The sequence below is a fragment of the Labrus bergylta genome, chromosome 7 (genome assembly GCF_963930695.1).
Source record: "Labrus bergylta chromosome 7, fLabBer1.1, whole genome shotgun sequence".
Classification (NCBI taxonomy): domain Eukaryota; kingdom Metazoa; phylum Chordata; class Actinopteri; order Labriformes; family Labridae; genus Labrus; species Labrus bergylta.
In genome coordinates, this window is record NC_089201.1 from 32168167 (window position 1) to 32185811 (window position 17645).

At 41.8% G+C, this 17645-nt stretch overlaps 3 protein-coding genes across 4 annotated transcripts in view; all 3 read left to right on the forward strand.

The window, feature by feature from the left end:
- LOC136179673 (NLR family CARD domain-containing protein 3-like) overlaps positions 1-1387 on the forward strand; it is a 130071-nt gene extending 128684 nt beyond the window's left edge. Inside the window, exon 9 of the mRNA XM_065956647.1 lies at positions 453-1387. Within this exon, the coding sequence (XP_065812719.1) occupies positions 453-471 (19 nt within the window). The 3' untranslated portion in view covers positions 472-1387. The remainder of the gene's footprint in view (positions 1-452) is intronic.
- A 1226-nt stretch (positions 1388-2613) lies between these two features.
- On the forward strand, positions 2614-11313 carry LOC136179623 (electron transfer flavoprotein beta subunit lysine methyltransferase-like). The gene is made up of 3 exons (XM_065956463.1): positions 2614-4571; positions 7054-7184; positions 8723-11313. Exons 1-3 carry the CDS (start codon positions 4312-4314, stop codon positions 9070-9072), a joined length of 741 nt encoding a protein of 246 aa, XP_065812535.1. The 5' UTR covers positions 2614-4311; the 3' UTR covers positions 9073-11313.
- A 1380-nt stretch (positions 11314-12693) lies between these two features.
- Positions 12694-17645, forward strand: part of LOC136179607 (NLR family CARD domain-containing protein 3-like) — a 32589-nt gene continuing 27637 nt past the window's right edge. The window contains exon 1 of one of the 2 annotated variants that reach the window (XM_065956440.1): positions 12694-12818. The gene's annotated coding sequence lies outside the window, so the exon portion shown is untranslated. The other variant, XM_065956441.1, reaches the window with a different exon arrangement.

Here is a 17645-nt window from a genome sequence, read left to right on the forward strand (position 1 = left end):
ACACGTCACTCAACTGTCTGTGAAATGATGATGATGCCTTCAAGGACTCTCGGTAAACACGTCAGTCAACTGTCTGTGACGTGATGATGCCTTCAAGGACTCTCAGTAAACACGTCACTCAACTGTCTGTGAAATGATGATGATGCCTTCAAGGACTCTCGGTAAACACGTCACTCAACTGTCTGTGACGTGATGATGCCTTCAAGGACTCTCTGTCCCTTTAAGCTTCAAGTCACCAACACGAGTGACCACGAGAGCTGAAAGGTGGCGTGCTACTTTCCACGCCCACTTCACTTCTGAGCAGGACTGAAGTCCCTGCTGCTCTTCATACTGGATGTTCTGTATCACTGATAATCAGAATAATCATGATAACGATGATATTATATGATCAGAATAATCATGAAGTCTCTCTCAGAGTCTAATCTCTCATTTATCTCTTTTTATATCAACAGCTGGTGGAGGAGTCTTTAAAGAGAGGATCCTGCTGATCACAGAGCTGGAAGCAGCAGCTGGTGTGTTGGTGAGTCTTTAACTGGGCTGTGTTACTGGGAGACTGACGGACCAATCACAGCGCAGATGACTCTCAGTGCTGCAGTCTGAGCTGCTCTGAGATCAGCTCCACCGTCACACACAGGACCATGACCTCGGACATTTTTCTATTCTCATATTCTGAATTTAAACTGCTTCATGACTCAACGACCGAAGATGAACTCTTTGATTTGGATATAAATGTTTCTGTTGCAGCGCCACCCTGTGGACATGTGTAGTGGTGCAGGTTATTCATTGACTCATATTCACAGATAACAGTAGAAGTTGATTCCACCTGTGCAAGTTAAAGTGTGAAGTTGTGCTTTTAACCACGAGTCGTTGGTCGTCTGATAATAAATCAGTCGTCTCTTTGTTGGATCAAAACAAAGAGGAGGCTTCACTGAGTTTTTAAAAGAACTACAAACAGGATGTCTGGATCCAGGTGCAGAGTCAGCACCTGAATATTTGATGTAATATGAGATGATATAAAAAGAGCTGAATAACATGCAGACTCAATCATTGATATTCATTCATCATGTCAGGGTAACAACGGACACGTTATCAAACTATCTTTATTTTTAACTTCTGATGTTTATTACACTTTGATGTTTGAACCTTCTGTTTTTATTATCTCAGGATTTTAAATAGAAATAAATTCAATCTGTGGAGGGTTTTATTTGAATAATAATTCATGTTTAGGTTCTGTTGCTGCTATCACTGCTTTCTGCCAGCAGGTGTCACTGTTTCCACAGTTTTCTCCCAGACTGATCGATCTGAAGAGATTATTTCTCTGTCTGCTCTCTGTAATTTTCTTCTCCGCTTGTATTTGAAATAAAACTTTGTTTTCCACAAAGATCCACACATTTGTCCTTCTCCCCCCTCACCTGACTCTTACTCTTTATTTCAATCAGTAAAGGTGCGGTCTCTGTTAGTGAAAGTGTTCTGAGACAGACTCACATTTCATTCAGCTCCACAGTGTGATATTGTCCACACAAACATGCTGCTTCTACACAGAATTAGAGTAGAATGTGGTATTAAATAAATATAGTAAATTGTATAAATATATCTGATTTTTAAAGATTGTAAAATGATTTATTTCTTTGCTTCAAACTGGGGGAGGCTTTCACATGATCACGTCTTAAGGACTCACATAGCACTGACACAGGTTCACCACCAGGGGGAGCTGCAGCATTACGCTCTCTATAATGAGGCATCCAGTTGAACGTGATTGCAGAGAAACAAAAGATAATGGGCCTCATTCACTAACAGATATGTGCTTAAACCGTGTGTACGAACGTTTGAAGCACAAAATCAGGGGGCTCATCTATCAACAGTGTGTGAGCACGGATCTGTGAGTAATGAGTGTGTAAGAACATTCCCACGCAAAGAGTGGAATTTATCAACTTGTTCTTTTACTTAGAAATGTGTGTAAATATAAGCAGAGCTCTGAGCATGCTTACACACAGAATCTAGAGGTAGAACATTGAAACTACAAATAAAAAGCACCACGAGTGTCACAGCACGCCAGAATCCATCTCAACCTAGATGCATGTTCCCAGTTTTTTTAAATTCAAAACACAAAATAAGTGATTTTGTGTGGTTTGAAACAGACCCGTTGCCTAATTGGTGTGAAAACCTTAAAAAGTCGTCTGTGACAGGCGTTACTTTGAAATGTTACATCATGGCTGGTTTTGCATTATTAGATGATTTGGTGAAGCGTGCGCTCTGCAGTAAGTTCAAAAGAGCGCACTGATCCGTTTGGTCCAGCTTGTTCTGTTGGGAGAGCGTCACTGTTTGATTAATCCCCCAGAGAGAGCTGTGCCCCCGACCACGCTGTAAATGTTCAAGGGTGAAATTGTGGAGCAGATACTTCTGGCTTTTGTGCCGTGATGCGTTGTTATTTTTTGCACTGAACTTATTATCAAACTTCATCTTGGTGTTTTCTCCTCTGACCTGTCACCTTCTCTCATGCAGCATTTGTTCTTTTGTTAGTAACTTCCACTAAGTGAAAAGACTAATCATTTATCTGGGTCACTTAGCGCGAGAGTTACTAACCTTATTTTATCTCTTTATTTATCTATTTATTTATTTCCCTTTTTTATTCAACCTCTTCCACTTCCATTCCTGTTGTTATGAAGCTCCTTTTCTTTTTATTACAAAAAAGTAATAAATGTAATGAGATGTCTTGTAGGAATGGATTGGGGAGCTGATGTTGCTGCCTTAAAATATATATATGTGGCGTTAATTAGAACTAGGATTGAGTATGGGAGTGTGGTATATGGATCTGCAGCAAAGACAACACTTGCAAAGTTAGAAATGATTCAGGCACAGGCTCTTAGGATATGTATTGGGGCAGTGAAATCATCTCCAATATGTGCACTTCAGGTAGAAGTAGGAGAGATGCCACTATGTTTAAGGAGGAAACAGCTATTAGCTAATTATTGGCTGAACTTGAGAGGACATGGAGATAGTCACCCAACAAAATCAGTGTTAAAGGATTGCTGGGAAAAAGAGAGAACAATTAAGTCCAGTTTTGGATGGATAGGGGATAGAGTGGCGAGAGATATGGGAGTGTATGACAAGGATATCAGTCCAACTGTTTTATGGCCACCAGTTCCAATGTGGATGCTTGAGACAGCTGAAGTAGACTTGGAGTTACTAAAGATAAAGGAAAGGAAAAGAAATGTTGATTTAGTGAGTGAATTCTATGAACACATAGAACAGAGATATGGAGATCATGTACAAGTATTCACAGATGGATCTAAAGACCCTGTGACAAATGCAACAGGATCAGCTGCGTTTATCCCAAAAGGTTCAAGGTTGAAGTAGTGAAGAGAACGTCAGATTTCCTGAACGTGTACACAGTAGAGTTGTACGCCATTTTAGTTGCATTAGAATGTGTTGAGCAAATGAAAGGAAGGAAAGTGCTGATATGCAGTGATTCAGTCAGCGCTTTATACAGTATTCAATCAGGATCATCTCACAGTCGTCAAGATGTATTATATGAAATCATATTTACACATTCCCAGGTGGTTAAACAGGGGACAGATGTGATGTTCATGTGGGTTCCAGCACATTCAGGTATAGCAGGAAATGAAAAGGTGGACAGGTTGGCAAAGGAAGCTGTAAAGAAAGAGAGGATTGATATTAACATCAAATGATCTCAGTCAGAGGGGAAACGAGTCACATGGAGTAAAATCAAACAGGAATGGCAACAATATCGGAACAATCAGACAAAGGGAAGACATTTATATTCAATTCAGAGGGAAATAGATAAAGTAAAATACAGAGGGAGCAACAGAAGAGAGGAGGTCGTAATGTCCAGGTTAAGAATCAGTCACAGTCATTTAAATAGCTCTCTACATATCACTGGAAAACATTCATCTGGTCTTTGTGAGATATGCAATCTAGCAGAAACAGTTGAACATGTAGTTATTAAATGTAGAAAGTATGTAGCACATAGACAGAACATGATGTCAGAAATGGAGAGAGAGGGACTCGTAAGAAGAGATGTAAAAAGTATTTTGGAGTGTGGGGAGAGAGGGAGAGGACGAAGATGCTTGTTTAAATCTCTCTTGAGAACAGGTTTATTGAGGAGGATTTAGGAATGTGAGTAATAATTAAATCCAGCAGATGGCAGTAATGCAACTTTTTGGATGCCAGCCAACGAAGAAGAAAGTTGTGTGTTTTCATTTCTTATCGGGTTTTAAGATGTTAAAAAACGACAGAAGGTGACAGAGACATAAGAAGGGCTCTGACGAGTAGCTCCGTGGCTAACTGGTCATGTTTGGACTCTTTAAGTCCTCTACATGGAGCAGGTGTGTTAAAGGCTCGTTCACAGCATTCAGACGGAGGTGTGTGTCTCACAGCCGCAGATTTATCGGTGAAAACACGGAGGTGGTCGGAGAGCAGAGCCTCACCCCGGAGCTCAGACTGAGGCTGTTCACTCCCAGCTGCAGATTCTGGACGGAGAGACCCGAACTGTGGCCCTACGAGGACCCGTACTGGGCGATCTACTGGCCCGGAGGACAGGCGCTGTCACGGTGAGATCTCTAATATACCTGTTTCATTCACCTTTCACCTCTTTAGTAGTGACGTCACTAACAGCTGTTGGTGCACAGCTGCTTTACATCCCCGTTGTAAATCATTCAAACGACAAATGTCAAAGTTACTGGAAAATGATATGTACACTTTGAATTGTACAAAAATCTAGGTAACACTTTACAGGTCCGCAAATTTCGTCGTAATTAGGTGATAATTAGACAAACTTTTTTTTGATTTCATTGAAATTACCCCTGAATTTCATGACAATTGAGTGAAAATTAGCACGTAACCTCTTTGAAATAATGCCCGATCTTAATTGTAAGCAAGTCCTAATTGGTAAGTAACTGTTTTTTCCAATTTCTTTGAAATTACCCCCAAATTTCATGATAAGTAGGTGACAATTATCAAATCATTTATTTGAAATGAAATCACAATTCACCACAAAATGATCACCGAGTAATTATATTCTGCTATTTCCAGAGAAGCAGGTGATAAATAGCTGCTCATTTCTTGAATACATTTCCAGTAAAGTAATATGAAGTTAGGTCCATGGTTTCCTCTAATTAGAATTACCTTGGAAATCTAAACTAAATAAATGTATTTATGAGCGCCCGCGTCTGCAGCGGCGCGTCTCGGTGTGATCGCGGCCTCAGAGGGCAGAACAAACACCTAGCTGTGGGAGTGTCACCCACCTGGGGGAGGGGCTACTGCCCTTTGTGATGTCATGAAGGGAACATCTCCAAACGGCCTGTTTGAGCACACATTTTCTGAAAAGTGGAGCAGGCAGAAGACGGAGAGGATGGACTTTTCTCATCATTGGGGGGTTTGTAGACGGACTAGAGACACATGTTAGAGTTAGAGGAACATGGGGGAGTGGGTTTAGCAGAATATGTGACCTTTAAAGTCGATAAATATGGTGTTAAAATATGAACTTTAATGCAGTTAAAATGAACAATGATTGTGGTGTTTCTCCTCACTCTGATTATATTTTCTCTTCTTTGCTGCTACGTCCACGTCCGTCATATTCGCCGGTTTGAATCTCGTCCAATCACTGAACTGTATCCACTCCTCCACTCACCTGTGCGCTGTCATTGTCTGGAGGAAACTGTAGTGACTTTTTGTATCAAATTTGGACCCAGATTAAACCTACATCCGAACCCAATGAAGCCGCAACATTTTGAAGTTCTAAATCTATTTTCTGTTTTCTTCACGGTGTAATTGTAGTCCTTAAAGTTTGCAAAGTCCTCTTCAGAGACCGGACCTGGAGGCCAAAGAACATGAGCACAGGAAGCTGTATTCATGGAGTCATAAAGCAGTGAGCCCTTCAACTGAAGAGACTAAAACAGACAAAGATTACAGTATGTATGGCTTTGCAGAGGCGTGGGGACAAGCTTCTTCACGCCCTCTTTTCACCATCTGATCTGTTCAACTTCATCTTTATTGGTAACTTTAAGGATTCACCTTTCTGTATTGCTGTACTGAACTTTCTTTCACCCTCCCCTGAGGGCTCCTTCCTGTGTGCTCTGCTAAATGCATTTTTACCCTGAGGCGCAGTTTCAGTTTATTAAGATACAGTTTACTGAGATACATATGATTATGCAGCATGACTACTTGACATAAATGTTGATTATTAGAGAATATAAGGTACATGCATACAGATGAGGCACTACAAAACACACCAGCTCCGCCCAGAAACATCCTGAGTCAACCAGAACAAAGCAGAACAGTAAAATCCAGTGAGAGGACAGAGTCTCTGCAGACACAGTCACCACCACACATGTACGGAGGCCCAGAAGGGACAATGGAGCAGCTTTAGGAGAAGTCTGTATTTTATTTTGAAAAGATACCGACTCTATCTTTAATGAAGTTTTAATGAAATAAGATGATAATGATGATTTGTCCAATGAGACCACGCCTCCCAAACCGAGAATGAAGTCATAAAGACGTGTTGGACGTGACACCATGAAGTTCGGACCAACTACAGGTTGATTTATTTTTTGAAATGTGCATGTGTCTTGGCTCAGTAGGAGACGTCTTAATAACGATATAAAAGCAAAAGTCCTGAGTCAATTGTTCAGCTGGTTCCCTCGTCTTCTCTATTGTTCTCACTAAACTCTCTGAGCTCCAGTGTTTGACTTCAGGACTTCAGCGGCTGCTCAGTGCAGATCTTTAGTGTTGTCAGGAGGTCCAGGACCTTAGCCACCTTTTAGTGAAGGACTTCTAACACATCAGACGCCTGGGACAAAGGCTCACTGTCATTTAAAGATTAGTTTGAGCAGTCGCTTCAATACTTTGAAATTATGCAACAAAGACATTAAGATAAAGGGGTGGCGATGGCCTAGTGGTTAGCTCGAGGGCCACAATGTGCAGAGACCGTAGGTTTGATTCCGACCTGTGGCACGGAGCAGGAAGTGACTCTGGCGTCTCGTTGGTTTCACAAACCTAAACAGCTGTTTTGTTTGTTTCTGTCTCTGTGTTCAGGTTTCTCCTGGACCACCCCGCAGTGTGTCGGGGTCAGACCGTTCTGGATCTGGGCAGCGGCTGCGGAGCCTCCGCCATCGCCGCCATTCTGTGCGGTGCCGCTCATGTAGTGGCTAACGACATCGACCCTAGTAAGCATTCATTCATCTCTTACTCTACTGTGTTATTTACTCACATCATGACATCACAGCATGGACACATTTTCAGGCTCTTATTTTGATAGGAACATTAAAACATTCGCTGTATGTCGTCAACGGGTGGAAGGTTTTTCTCTCGTGTGGTTGGCTGAGGTCTCAGATGGTTGACGCAAGAAGTCAAAAAGCTGTGATGGAGCTCAACATTATTTCATTTTAACGTATGAAATTTTGGGCGATTCAGGGGCGGCTGTGGCTCGGTTGGTAGAGTCGGTCGTCTCTCAACCCGAAGGTTTGGGGGTTCAATCCCGAGCTCCTGCAGCCAGATCTCCGACGTGTCCTTGGGCAAGACGCTGAACCCTGAATTGCTCTCGCTGCTTCATCAGTGGCGTATGTGTGTCTATGAAAGGGATTAGTTATTTCTGATGGTCTCTTTACTCAGCAGTCTCTACCATCAGGGTGTGAATGTGTAGGTGTGACCTGCGGTGTAAAAAGCGCTTTGAGTCTTCAGAAGACCAGAAAAGCGCTTTACAAGCTCAATCCATTTATCATTGAGCTGCAACATTGCTGCATTTTTCATTTGGTTCGGTTTGCTTTCAGACTGCACTTTGTCAAACTAAGCAGAAACCTCCGGTCTTTAAAAATGAAGCCGATGCTGAGGTGCAAAATCCTCCAGTTCATCGAGTGTCCACTAGAGGCTGCATCCTTGTGCAGATCTGTAAGAAATGAAAAGTGAAGCTTTGTCAGGTCTGTCCTCCATGGAGGCCGGGTCGATTGTTTCTGATGCGTTTCAGGAATGCAGGGAATCTAACAATCATCAGCTTTTGTGACAGAGTCGAGCAGATCTGTGGCTGTAAATGAGTTTTTATCTAGAACAGACTTTTTTACTGCATGCATCTGGTTCTTAAGACAAACGAATCATTGTCAGAATCCCGTCTGTGGGAGGTGGTCCTCAGTGCAGATAATGTTCTGCCTGCTGTCAGTATCATGGGGACTTTAAATGAACTACAAACAGAAACCAGAAGACCTTTCCATTGAAAGTTTCTTGTTTTTTAGAAAAATGAATTAAAATGTTCTAAAATATCAGCGTCTCTATGCAATTTGACCAGAATTCAACTTTAATCATTTAAAAAAGTCTCCAGTAAAATCTGCTGAAACTTCTCAGGGGTACAGCCAGGGACACGAGGAACAAGAATCCATTGAAAGTTTCTTGTTTGCTAGCATTGTCTCTTCAAATATAATACTGCGTTGTTAAGTGTAAAAAATGGACCTTAACATGATATTAAATGTTTAACCTCACAGTGGGTGTGATTAACCTTGTTAAAGACTACACTTAATATTGGCGTGGCACGATCACGGACTGTCATACCAGCTCCATCATGGCTGAAAATGTCCTGGAAAAGTCCTGGAAAATGATCCCTGGAAAAGAGTGTGAACCCTGTATATAGACTGCTGTGATTAAAAGAAACACATGAACACCATGATTCCTTGAAGCCTAACCCTGTGATGTGTTAACCCGCCTGTTTGTGTTCCAGTGGCAGCCGTGGCGACGCACATGAACAGTGAGCTGAACGGCCTGCAGCCTCCTGTGTGTCTCACCCACAACATCATGGGTTCACCGCCCGCCGCCTTCCACCTGATCCTGCTGGGCGACATGTTCTACGACCAGTCCCTCGCCACCAGCCTGCACAGCTGGTTGAACCGCTGCATGGAGACCCACGGCACCAAAGTCCTGATCGGAGATCCAGGAAGAGCTCAGTTTGAGGAGCACGCCATCCGACGCCTCCTGAGGCCGCTGGCTCAGTTTGAGCTGCCCGACAGTGTGAGAGAGGAGAACTACGGCCTGAGCTGCAGCGGCGTCTGGAGCTACACACCTGAACTCTGAACACCTGAGAGAATTATTCTTCAAGAAAACATGGACTGTGTGAGGTTGAGAGGACTGTGTTTTATTTGAAAGTCACACAAACAAGGAAGGTTGGTACATTTCCCAATCTGAATGATCACTTCTTTTAGATATTTGAATGATCAGCTGTATCAAAACAACTCCCTCTCTTCTGTCTGTGTTCAGGAGAGGAAGCATGGCGCCGTGCTGCTGCTGCTCCGGTAGCCTGGTTAGCAGGGCGGGGCGATATGACCTCAAATCAATATCACGCTTAAAGGCAGGGTTGGTCATTTTCTAAAAGTAGCCTGATGTTGAAAGTAGCATTCCCTCAGTGCTGCGTCTGCAGTCAGGAGCAGTCCTCCTCAAATGATTTCCATGTTTTCAGGAGTGCAGATGTAAAAACGGCTGTGATGTCTGCTTTCAGTTTGACAACTACACACACTCACAATGTGTGTTTCATATTTCATTTTGAATTGATCCTTTATGAATCACTCTGTTTAATAAACATGAACACACACATGAACAAACAGGATCCTGTGGACATGCATTAATGGAGAGGTCTCAGAGTGAGGGGGCGGCCCACAGCGAGCGCTCCAGAGCAGTTTTGGGGTTCAGTGCCTTGCTCAAGGGCAGTGCTCAGGAAGTGGACTGGCACCTCTCCAGCTACCAGGCCAGGGACTTGAACCGGCGACCCTCTACCGCAACTGCCGCCCCCATTTCAATCAAAGACAAACACAGTTCTATGTGAGATGGATATACTTGTATCTTCAAACACACACACACTCTTTGTTCACACACAGGAGGCAGAGAGCACCTCCGTACCAGCAGTGGATTATCTCAGGAATGGTTTTTATTCATTCATTCATTTAATGAGGTGCAATAGCGTGACAAACTGGTGACATATACATGACAAATAAGGCACAGAAAAAACAAACAGACAAGGTCAGGACAGCAACGACAAAATACAATAAGAAAAGAAAGACAGCAAAAATACTGAGACATCAACAGACAGACTACAACTGATCTTTCTTTGTTCCAGCCCGCCCCTCGGTGACCTCTACCCTACAGTAGTTTATATCTGAATGCCTTACAGACCAGTTTCTCTCTCTTTAGAGATCAAACCTGAACAGGAGTGTGACCCGGCCGGGGCTACGTGTGAATCTGGCTCCAGCAGAGTCATCAGGCTGCTCACTTTGAAGCAGCTGGATAAGAGCTCGGCTGCTGTTTGGATCAAGCTTTGAATCTTTGTCCAGCAGGTGGCGCCATCAGTTTTATTTTTCAGACAAGTGAGCAGACTGAAAACAGGAACTGTAATGTATTATTACTACTCAACGTTTTCACATGTAGGTGGCTCTGACTGCTGCGTTCAGGGACATAATAATAATCAGTGAGGACGTTCATGTCCTGCTCTGAATCGTCTTCAAGAAATATTCAAATGTTTAATATTATTTATAGATTATATTCAAGCATACTGAGACCTGTCTTCTGTTGTAAGGATATTATTTAGTCTATAATGTGTCAGAATATAAGTAAATATGACATAGATTGACCAACTAAACAGGATGTTTCTCAGTTTTGACGTTGAGCCCCCGAGAGGTTTACTGCACATTTAAGTCTTGCTGTTGGGAAATAAAACTTACAGATAAGGTCAATAAAAAACAAATTGGATAATTTGAAACAAGAGTACAAATGTTTGGATTCTGCTGATTGTTCCAAATGTTCTGGTGTTGGCGGTGATGGAGTTGAAATCTGAAAGTTCATGCAAAGATAATAATCATATTTCTATAAAACAGCTGTGACATGGATCACATGTTAGTGTTAAAGTCTTTAAAGGTCTGATTAGTCTCCTTCATGGAGCTTCAGTACAGATAGGCCTACTTTGACTTTACTGGAATACTTTGATTTGTCAGAGAGGAATTTCAGTCAGGAGTTTGAACTTCTGCTGGATCTCCTTCACACACCCTCATCTTCTTCCTATCTTTTATTTATTCAAAGATATATGCATGTAACGAATTTTTAAAATTCCGTTATTCCTCCAAAGTCTGTAACCTCATGACCAGCTGCCTGAAGAGCCCCAACATGCTGTAGTTCCTCCATTTTCCTGATAATATTAACTAATCAATCAACTGTAATCACCAATAAACAACATCAGACTATAGAAAGCATTTAAAAAGGTGATACTGTTATTTAGTAATGTGGTAAATGGTCACTATTCCTCCTTTACAAATAAAGTAACAAGAGTCATGATGCTTCATTAATCTATAAACAAACCAGGAAACACCTTTGTAATAGACTCAAACTGACAAATGTCTCACCTTTGTCACTCTTTGTACTTTTACTTAAAACTCTGTAGAAGCACTTTTATTACGACTCTGACTGGTGCTCTTGAACTCATCAACATAAACAAGAGGGGGCCTGCAGCGAGTAGTATCCATAGACTGTAAATATTATATATGGATGTGTGGTTGTTAACAGATATCAGACACGGAAGATAAAATATACTTATTGGATATATATTTAATGTAAAACTAAACAAAGATAACCACACAGAGCGCTGAATGAAAGACGCCTCTTATTGGTCACACTTCAAACCGAAACACCGGCGTCTTCAGTAAAGATGGCGGACTGAGTGAAATCACTGCATTCCCGTTGGTCTACTAACCCGCCTGACTTTCCGCGCACTTTTCACCTGTTCATTCATTACACATAACCGCTAAATGGTTTTAACAAGAAAAGGGCAGCGAGCTGGTCCTATAAGAGCGATAGTGCGTTAAACACGGTCATTGACGACAATGTGCTTCTGAGATTTTAAGTGTGTTTAAAAACTCTGATTGTTGCTGGATGTGTTTCACTTTTATCTGTTAGTCGTTCTAAACTTGTTAACATTTGGTTTAATGTGTCTGTAGAATTTGAGTCTTTATGTGATAATAATATAAAATTATGTTTGCCAAAATAAATGTTTAATTCACTTAGATTAACTTCTTCTATTCTTCTTTTGATAATGTTTGACATTTTATTAATGTTGCTTATGTTCTTTTTTTTAATCAGAACTCATGTTGTGAATGGTCTGAACCACTGGGCTTTATACTAGCAGAATTTATATAAAATAATAATTGTATCCAACCTTTTTCAATTTGTTATTTACTTGTGAATAACGGTTCCAACTGAAAAAGGTTCTGAGACCCACTTTTGGGTCCCGACCCATCCGTTTAGAAACACCACATTTGCCCAACAGATGCAGAGGGCCCCCAAATGACTAAATCTGCCACTGGTTATACATGTGGGGCTGATGTTCCCTACACAAACCAAACTGTCCCTGGGATTTAGTGAGCATTATTGTTGCCATAGTAACAAAGGGATCAAACCCAAAAACAAAGCAGCATAGGGGTTAAGTTATGAGATTCAAAGAGGTAAAAGAAGGACATTGATTGTTATTAACTAAGTCTTTAACGGTCTGAAAACCACAACTATTGCTGAAGATGATCCCAGCTCACTTTATTTAGTTTGCTAAACCTAGTTAGCTTGGATTAATGCTTTTTACTTTGATTCCAGCAGAGGGAGACAATCACCAAGAAACCTGAACTAACAAAAGTCATCACTGTTTCAGTTCCAGGAAATAACAAGAAGGGGAGGAGAAACTCTGAGCTGATACGGGTTTCCAAGAAACCAAAGTGAAAGTGTTCTGTGAGTCAGAGATTAGGCTCCATTTTGAGTGGACAGAGCAGAAGGACAAAGACGTGTGAGACAGGGTGAGTTTAATTCAACATTATTCTGACTTTACTGTTTAAACCTCTGGTTCATCAGTTAATGAAGCAGGTTCATGCTGAGTAATACTTTAAAACTGATCACATACAGAGCAGGATCAGCTCTGTGAATGTGGACTACTTCCTCTTTTCTCAGCTTTGGGAGGGGCAAGTAAAATACATTTTGTGTACACACACACACACACTCTCACACACACACACACACACACACTCACTCACACACACACACACACACACACACACACACACACACACACACACACACACACACACACACACACACACACACACACACACACACACACACTCTCACACACACACACTCACACACACACTCTCACACACACACTCTCACACACACTCTCACACACACCAAGCTATCTGATATGTTTTGGGACTTTGTCCTCGGCTGATCTTTAATCCTAACTCTTGAGTTTCTCTCGTATTGTTTCCTGTTTGTCAGGACTCCTGCGGTCTGAGCTCAAAGTCAGCGTTAATGGTTTTCTCTCACGTTAAATGAAGTCCAGAGAATGACTCACTTTTAAATTTAACAGGACATATTTTCTCCACCTCTTCAAGCAGTCACAACAAAATACTGCAACCTAGTAAAATGTTGTGACTGAATGAGGTCTGTTTTATGAGAAGGTTTTAACCCTACAGGCATGAAGGACTTTGTTTTATACCACGGTTGGTGATGAACTTTTTCACCTACGTGCCCCTGTGACTGGTGGATTCTAAAATCTACCAGTCTTACACTTTTTAGGCAGTAGGGAGGATCATCCCTTCACCAACCCTGGGAACAAAACTTGCTGCATACTGCTGAATGATGTCAATCAATAAATGGTGTGAATCAGAGGGAAGTGAGGATACCCTATGCAGACTGAAAAATAAGTGGGTATACCTGTACACCTGACCTGCGTATACCCTCAACTACACCACTGGAAATGAACTTGCCAAACAGATAATCTACCTGCATTTGGTGCTTGGCGGGTACCAGTCTTACATTTCTTACCTGTCACTTTATTTTAACTGGCAGCACAATGTAATGACGTGTAACATAATAATCAAGGCTTATAGTATTCAAGAAATAGACCATCAACTATTAAATAAAATACTGACATGCTGTTTGTCTCACTCATTGACAGAAAAACATTTGTTTTAGTTTATTATTTTTGGGCTATGTCCTCAAAGTAGAGGTGGGCGATATGGGAAAAATATCATATCACGTTTTTTTGGGGAAAAATCACAATCACGATTTTATCACAATTTTTTTCATACTGATCTTTAGACTAATTTGTAAGTTACTGACCAGTTCAACCAAACTTATTTCCCTGTATGATGTTTTTAAATGCACAAAAACTGAGCAGACAAGTTTAATCTATTTGAAAAACATCTTTGTAGGAGGTCTGGAGGTCTCTCACCCAGAACATCGTTAGCAACAGAAATGTCTTTCCCTCAATTTGATCAATATTTATGAACAATTTGAAGGTTTTCCTCACCACTTTGAAATGATGATTTAGTTATGTGTCCTCTTTTTATGTTCATCAGGAACATTTTCACACAGTGATGCATTCATTTAAAAACATGTAGACTTCAAGTTGTTGAAGTTTCTGTTCTGTTTTAGCCCTGCAGAGTTCCTCCAGCTGGAGCTTCATACAGGCTCTGCAGACTTTGTTGTTTTTATGACATCATTGGACTAACTTTAGTTTAGTTTATATATAATCAAACATAATACAGAATGTGTTCATTCTGTGACACATGATCAAAGTAAGTTTTACTGACAGAAGAGTTGAATTCATAGAGGGGGCGGGACATTGTTGATTGACAGACAGACAGTCACCATGGTTACTCACTCTCACCTGCCTGCTGCTTTGTAACGTCGTTTAGTGTAATCCCTATAGGTTCAGTTATCACAACAGGTGAGCTTCAGGTGGAGAAGCTTGATAAGTAACTTTTAAAAACTGAGAGAGAGCAGAAAACACCGACAGCAACATTTGAAACACCGGGGTTATATCTCCCCTCACTGTCTGTCTGAGCTCCTCTCTGTCTGACTCTCTGCAGACTGTTAACGTCTCTCCGGCTCCTTAAACGGTTTCGCTCTCCGAGATGTAAACTTAACTGTGCACACTATGCAGAGAAGTTAACTGTTGCTCACGCCGTGTCGGTTTGGAAATATATCAGTGGAAATATGATATGGAGAGGTTTTTGTGGACTTTACTTTAAGTTTCGTTTTCACCGCTGCGGAGCAAAAGAGGGGGAGGGGGAGACGCGTCTGTGTCGCAGCATAAACTGCAGCATGAGAGAATAAACACATAACCCCGGTTATACGATCTCCCTGCTTTGGCAGATCGTCAGCGCGTTAAAATCCTTCACGATCTAAGATCGTTATATCGCCCACCACTAGCTGGTAGCTGATGAAGCTGAAATGAAACCTGGACTGAGAGGTAAGATAATGGATATATTGTTTTAAAAGAATATGAGCTTATATGAGGAGAGTCATCACAGTCATAAAGGTTTCTGCTGGAAACTGAGTTTCATTTAGAAAGATATTTTTAAGTCACTGTGTGTTTTCTCCTCAGGACGTTGGAGCTTCTAACTGAATCTGTCAGGTTCCTTTCCTCTGCGTTTGTATTTCAAACGTCTGAGTTACAGTCATCTGCTTCTGTTGAAAAATATCCCATTTTCTAATGTAGCTGCTTCACAATAAAACCTATTTAAACCAGGAACTTTTAGTGTGAAGAGCTTGAAATAGAATGCGTGTTATATCGTGTTCACAACCTTTGTTTCAGAGCGCTTCTCACCAGCGCTCCTTGTTGCTAGATTACAAAAGTGAACTTGTGCTTCCCTCTGTAATGTCCGTAAGGTGTGTTTTAGCTCCATGTGTTTCATATTTTCTTTAAATCAAATAAATATCACCAAGAAAACATGAGGACGATGTAAAGGAGTCATGTCCTGATGTCAGCAGCAGCTCTACACCTGCAAACTGTTCCCTCCAGAAGACGAGTCAGACCAGCGTCTCCTCCGCCATCGCTTTCTTATTGACAAATCTGATTAGTGATGTGTCGGTCATGAACGATTCGTTCAAAACGAACGAATCATCTGGGTGAACGAACTGAACTGAATCACTTACTGAAAAGAGTCGTTCATTTCTCAACTCTCTCTCCTCTCTCCGGTCTCTCTCTCTCTCCAGACCGTAAGAGTCTCTCAAAGCCCGCCCTCCCTCTCCTCTCATGTCAGTGATACCTACTGACTGAACCAATAGGAGGAGTCGGTCAGGAGCTCTGTGTCTCTAAAGCCCGCCCTCCCTCTCCTCTCATGTCAGTGATACCTACTGACTGAACCAATAGGAGGAGTCGGTCGGGAGCTCTGTGTCTCTAAAGCCCGCCCTCCCTCTCCTCTCATGTCAGTGATACGTACTGACTGAACCAATAGGAGGAGTCGGTCGGGAGCTCTGTGTCTCTAAAGCCCGCCCCTACTTCTCCCTCTCATGTCTCCAAAATTGAGGAAGTAGAAAATATATTATTTAACATTTAGGTGTCGAGAAAATGTTTGTGCTTTTTATATCTGCTGTCAGTTTACAAACGGCTTTTATATCCAAATAATTTAACTCAGCTGACGGGGCAGCAGTAGCTCAGTCTGTAGGGACTTGGGTTGGGAACCAGAGGGTCACTGGTTCAAGTCCTGGTGCAGACCAAGCATGAAAGTTGGTCTGATAGCTGGAGAGGTGCCAGATCATCTCTAGAGCACTGCCAAGGTGCTCTTGAGCAAGTCACCAAACCCCCTCCCCACCACCATGTTCATATGATCCTGTTTGTGTGCATGTCTGTATATATATATACTTCAGCCTGTGTGTGTGTTCATGACTACAGAGTGTAAAAACTGGAATTTCCCCTCAAGGGGATCAATAAAGTGAATCTTCTTTAACATCGACTAACGATCGTGTTTCAGTCAGTACAGTGTGTGTGACTGAGGCTGGTGACTCACAGTCTCACTCGTTCACATTCACAGAACGAACTAAGAGGAAGAGCGGAGCTCTCGTTCACTGAACAAGAGCTCCGCTCTTCCTCTTAGTTCGTTCAGTGAACGAACCGAACGACAGCTCCGCCTCCGAGTCTCTCTCTCCCGCTCAGTCAGACAGTCAGTGAGTGATTTGTGTTCTGAACGTACTGAACAGAACGGTTGGGGAAAATAAATGTGATTGTTTTAGCAGCTTTCAGTTTGTAACTGGAGCTTTATCTACTAAATTCTCAGCTCATTGGTTTATTATTCACCACCGGCTGTTCTCAGTACGATGGCGAGCAGAACTAAACGTTCGGCCGTGTTTCAGTTTATTAAATTCTGATTCACAGACAGAGCTGCAGAGAAGTACTGAACGATTCAGTGAACGAATCTTTTGAACGAATCACTTTACTGAACTGATTCTACTGATTCAGTACACTGAAAAGAACTGCTTTTCACATCACTAAATCTGATATCAGAAGTCCCGCCCCTTCTTGAGTTTGATTGGTTGGTGAGGGAGAAGTGACATTAATCAGCGTGGCGCTGTTCTCAAAGTTGAACGTCTTTCGACTGATAGCGTTTGAGTGCAGTGACTAAAAACAGCTGACACCGAGGGCGTTTTAGCGCCCAGGAAGCTGAACTACATTAGTTTTGTATTTCAGCTGGATGTCAGCGTGGTACTGTAATCTCTGTTCACTTTAAATCTAAGCCTGCTGTACGGGTTGTGCCTGTTAGTATTTATTTTCACATAATCATTCACTTGAATCATTTAGTGGATATATCATTTTAAATCTGTCGACCATCTAAGGGTCA

Coding starts and splice junctions, on each gene's coding strand:
- LOC136179623 (XM_065956463.1), top strand. CDS start 4,312: ATGTTTGGACTCTTTAAGTCCTCTACATGGAGCAGGTGTGTTAAAGGC. Junction 4,572..7,053: donor GGAGGACAGGCGCTGTCACG/GTGAGATCTCTA, acceptor CTCTGTGTTCAG/GTTTCTCCTGGACCACCCCG. Junction 7,185..8,722: donor GGCTAACGACATCGACCCTA/GTAAGCATTCAT, acceptor TTTGTGTTCCAG/TGGCAGCCGTGGCGACGCAC.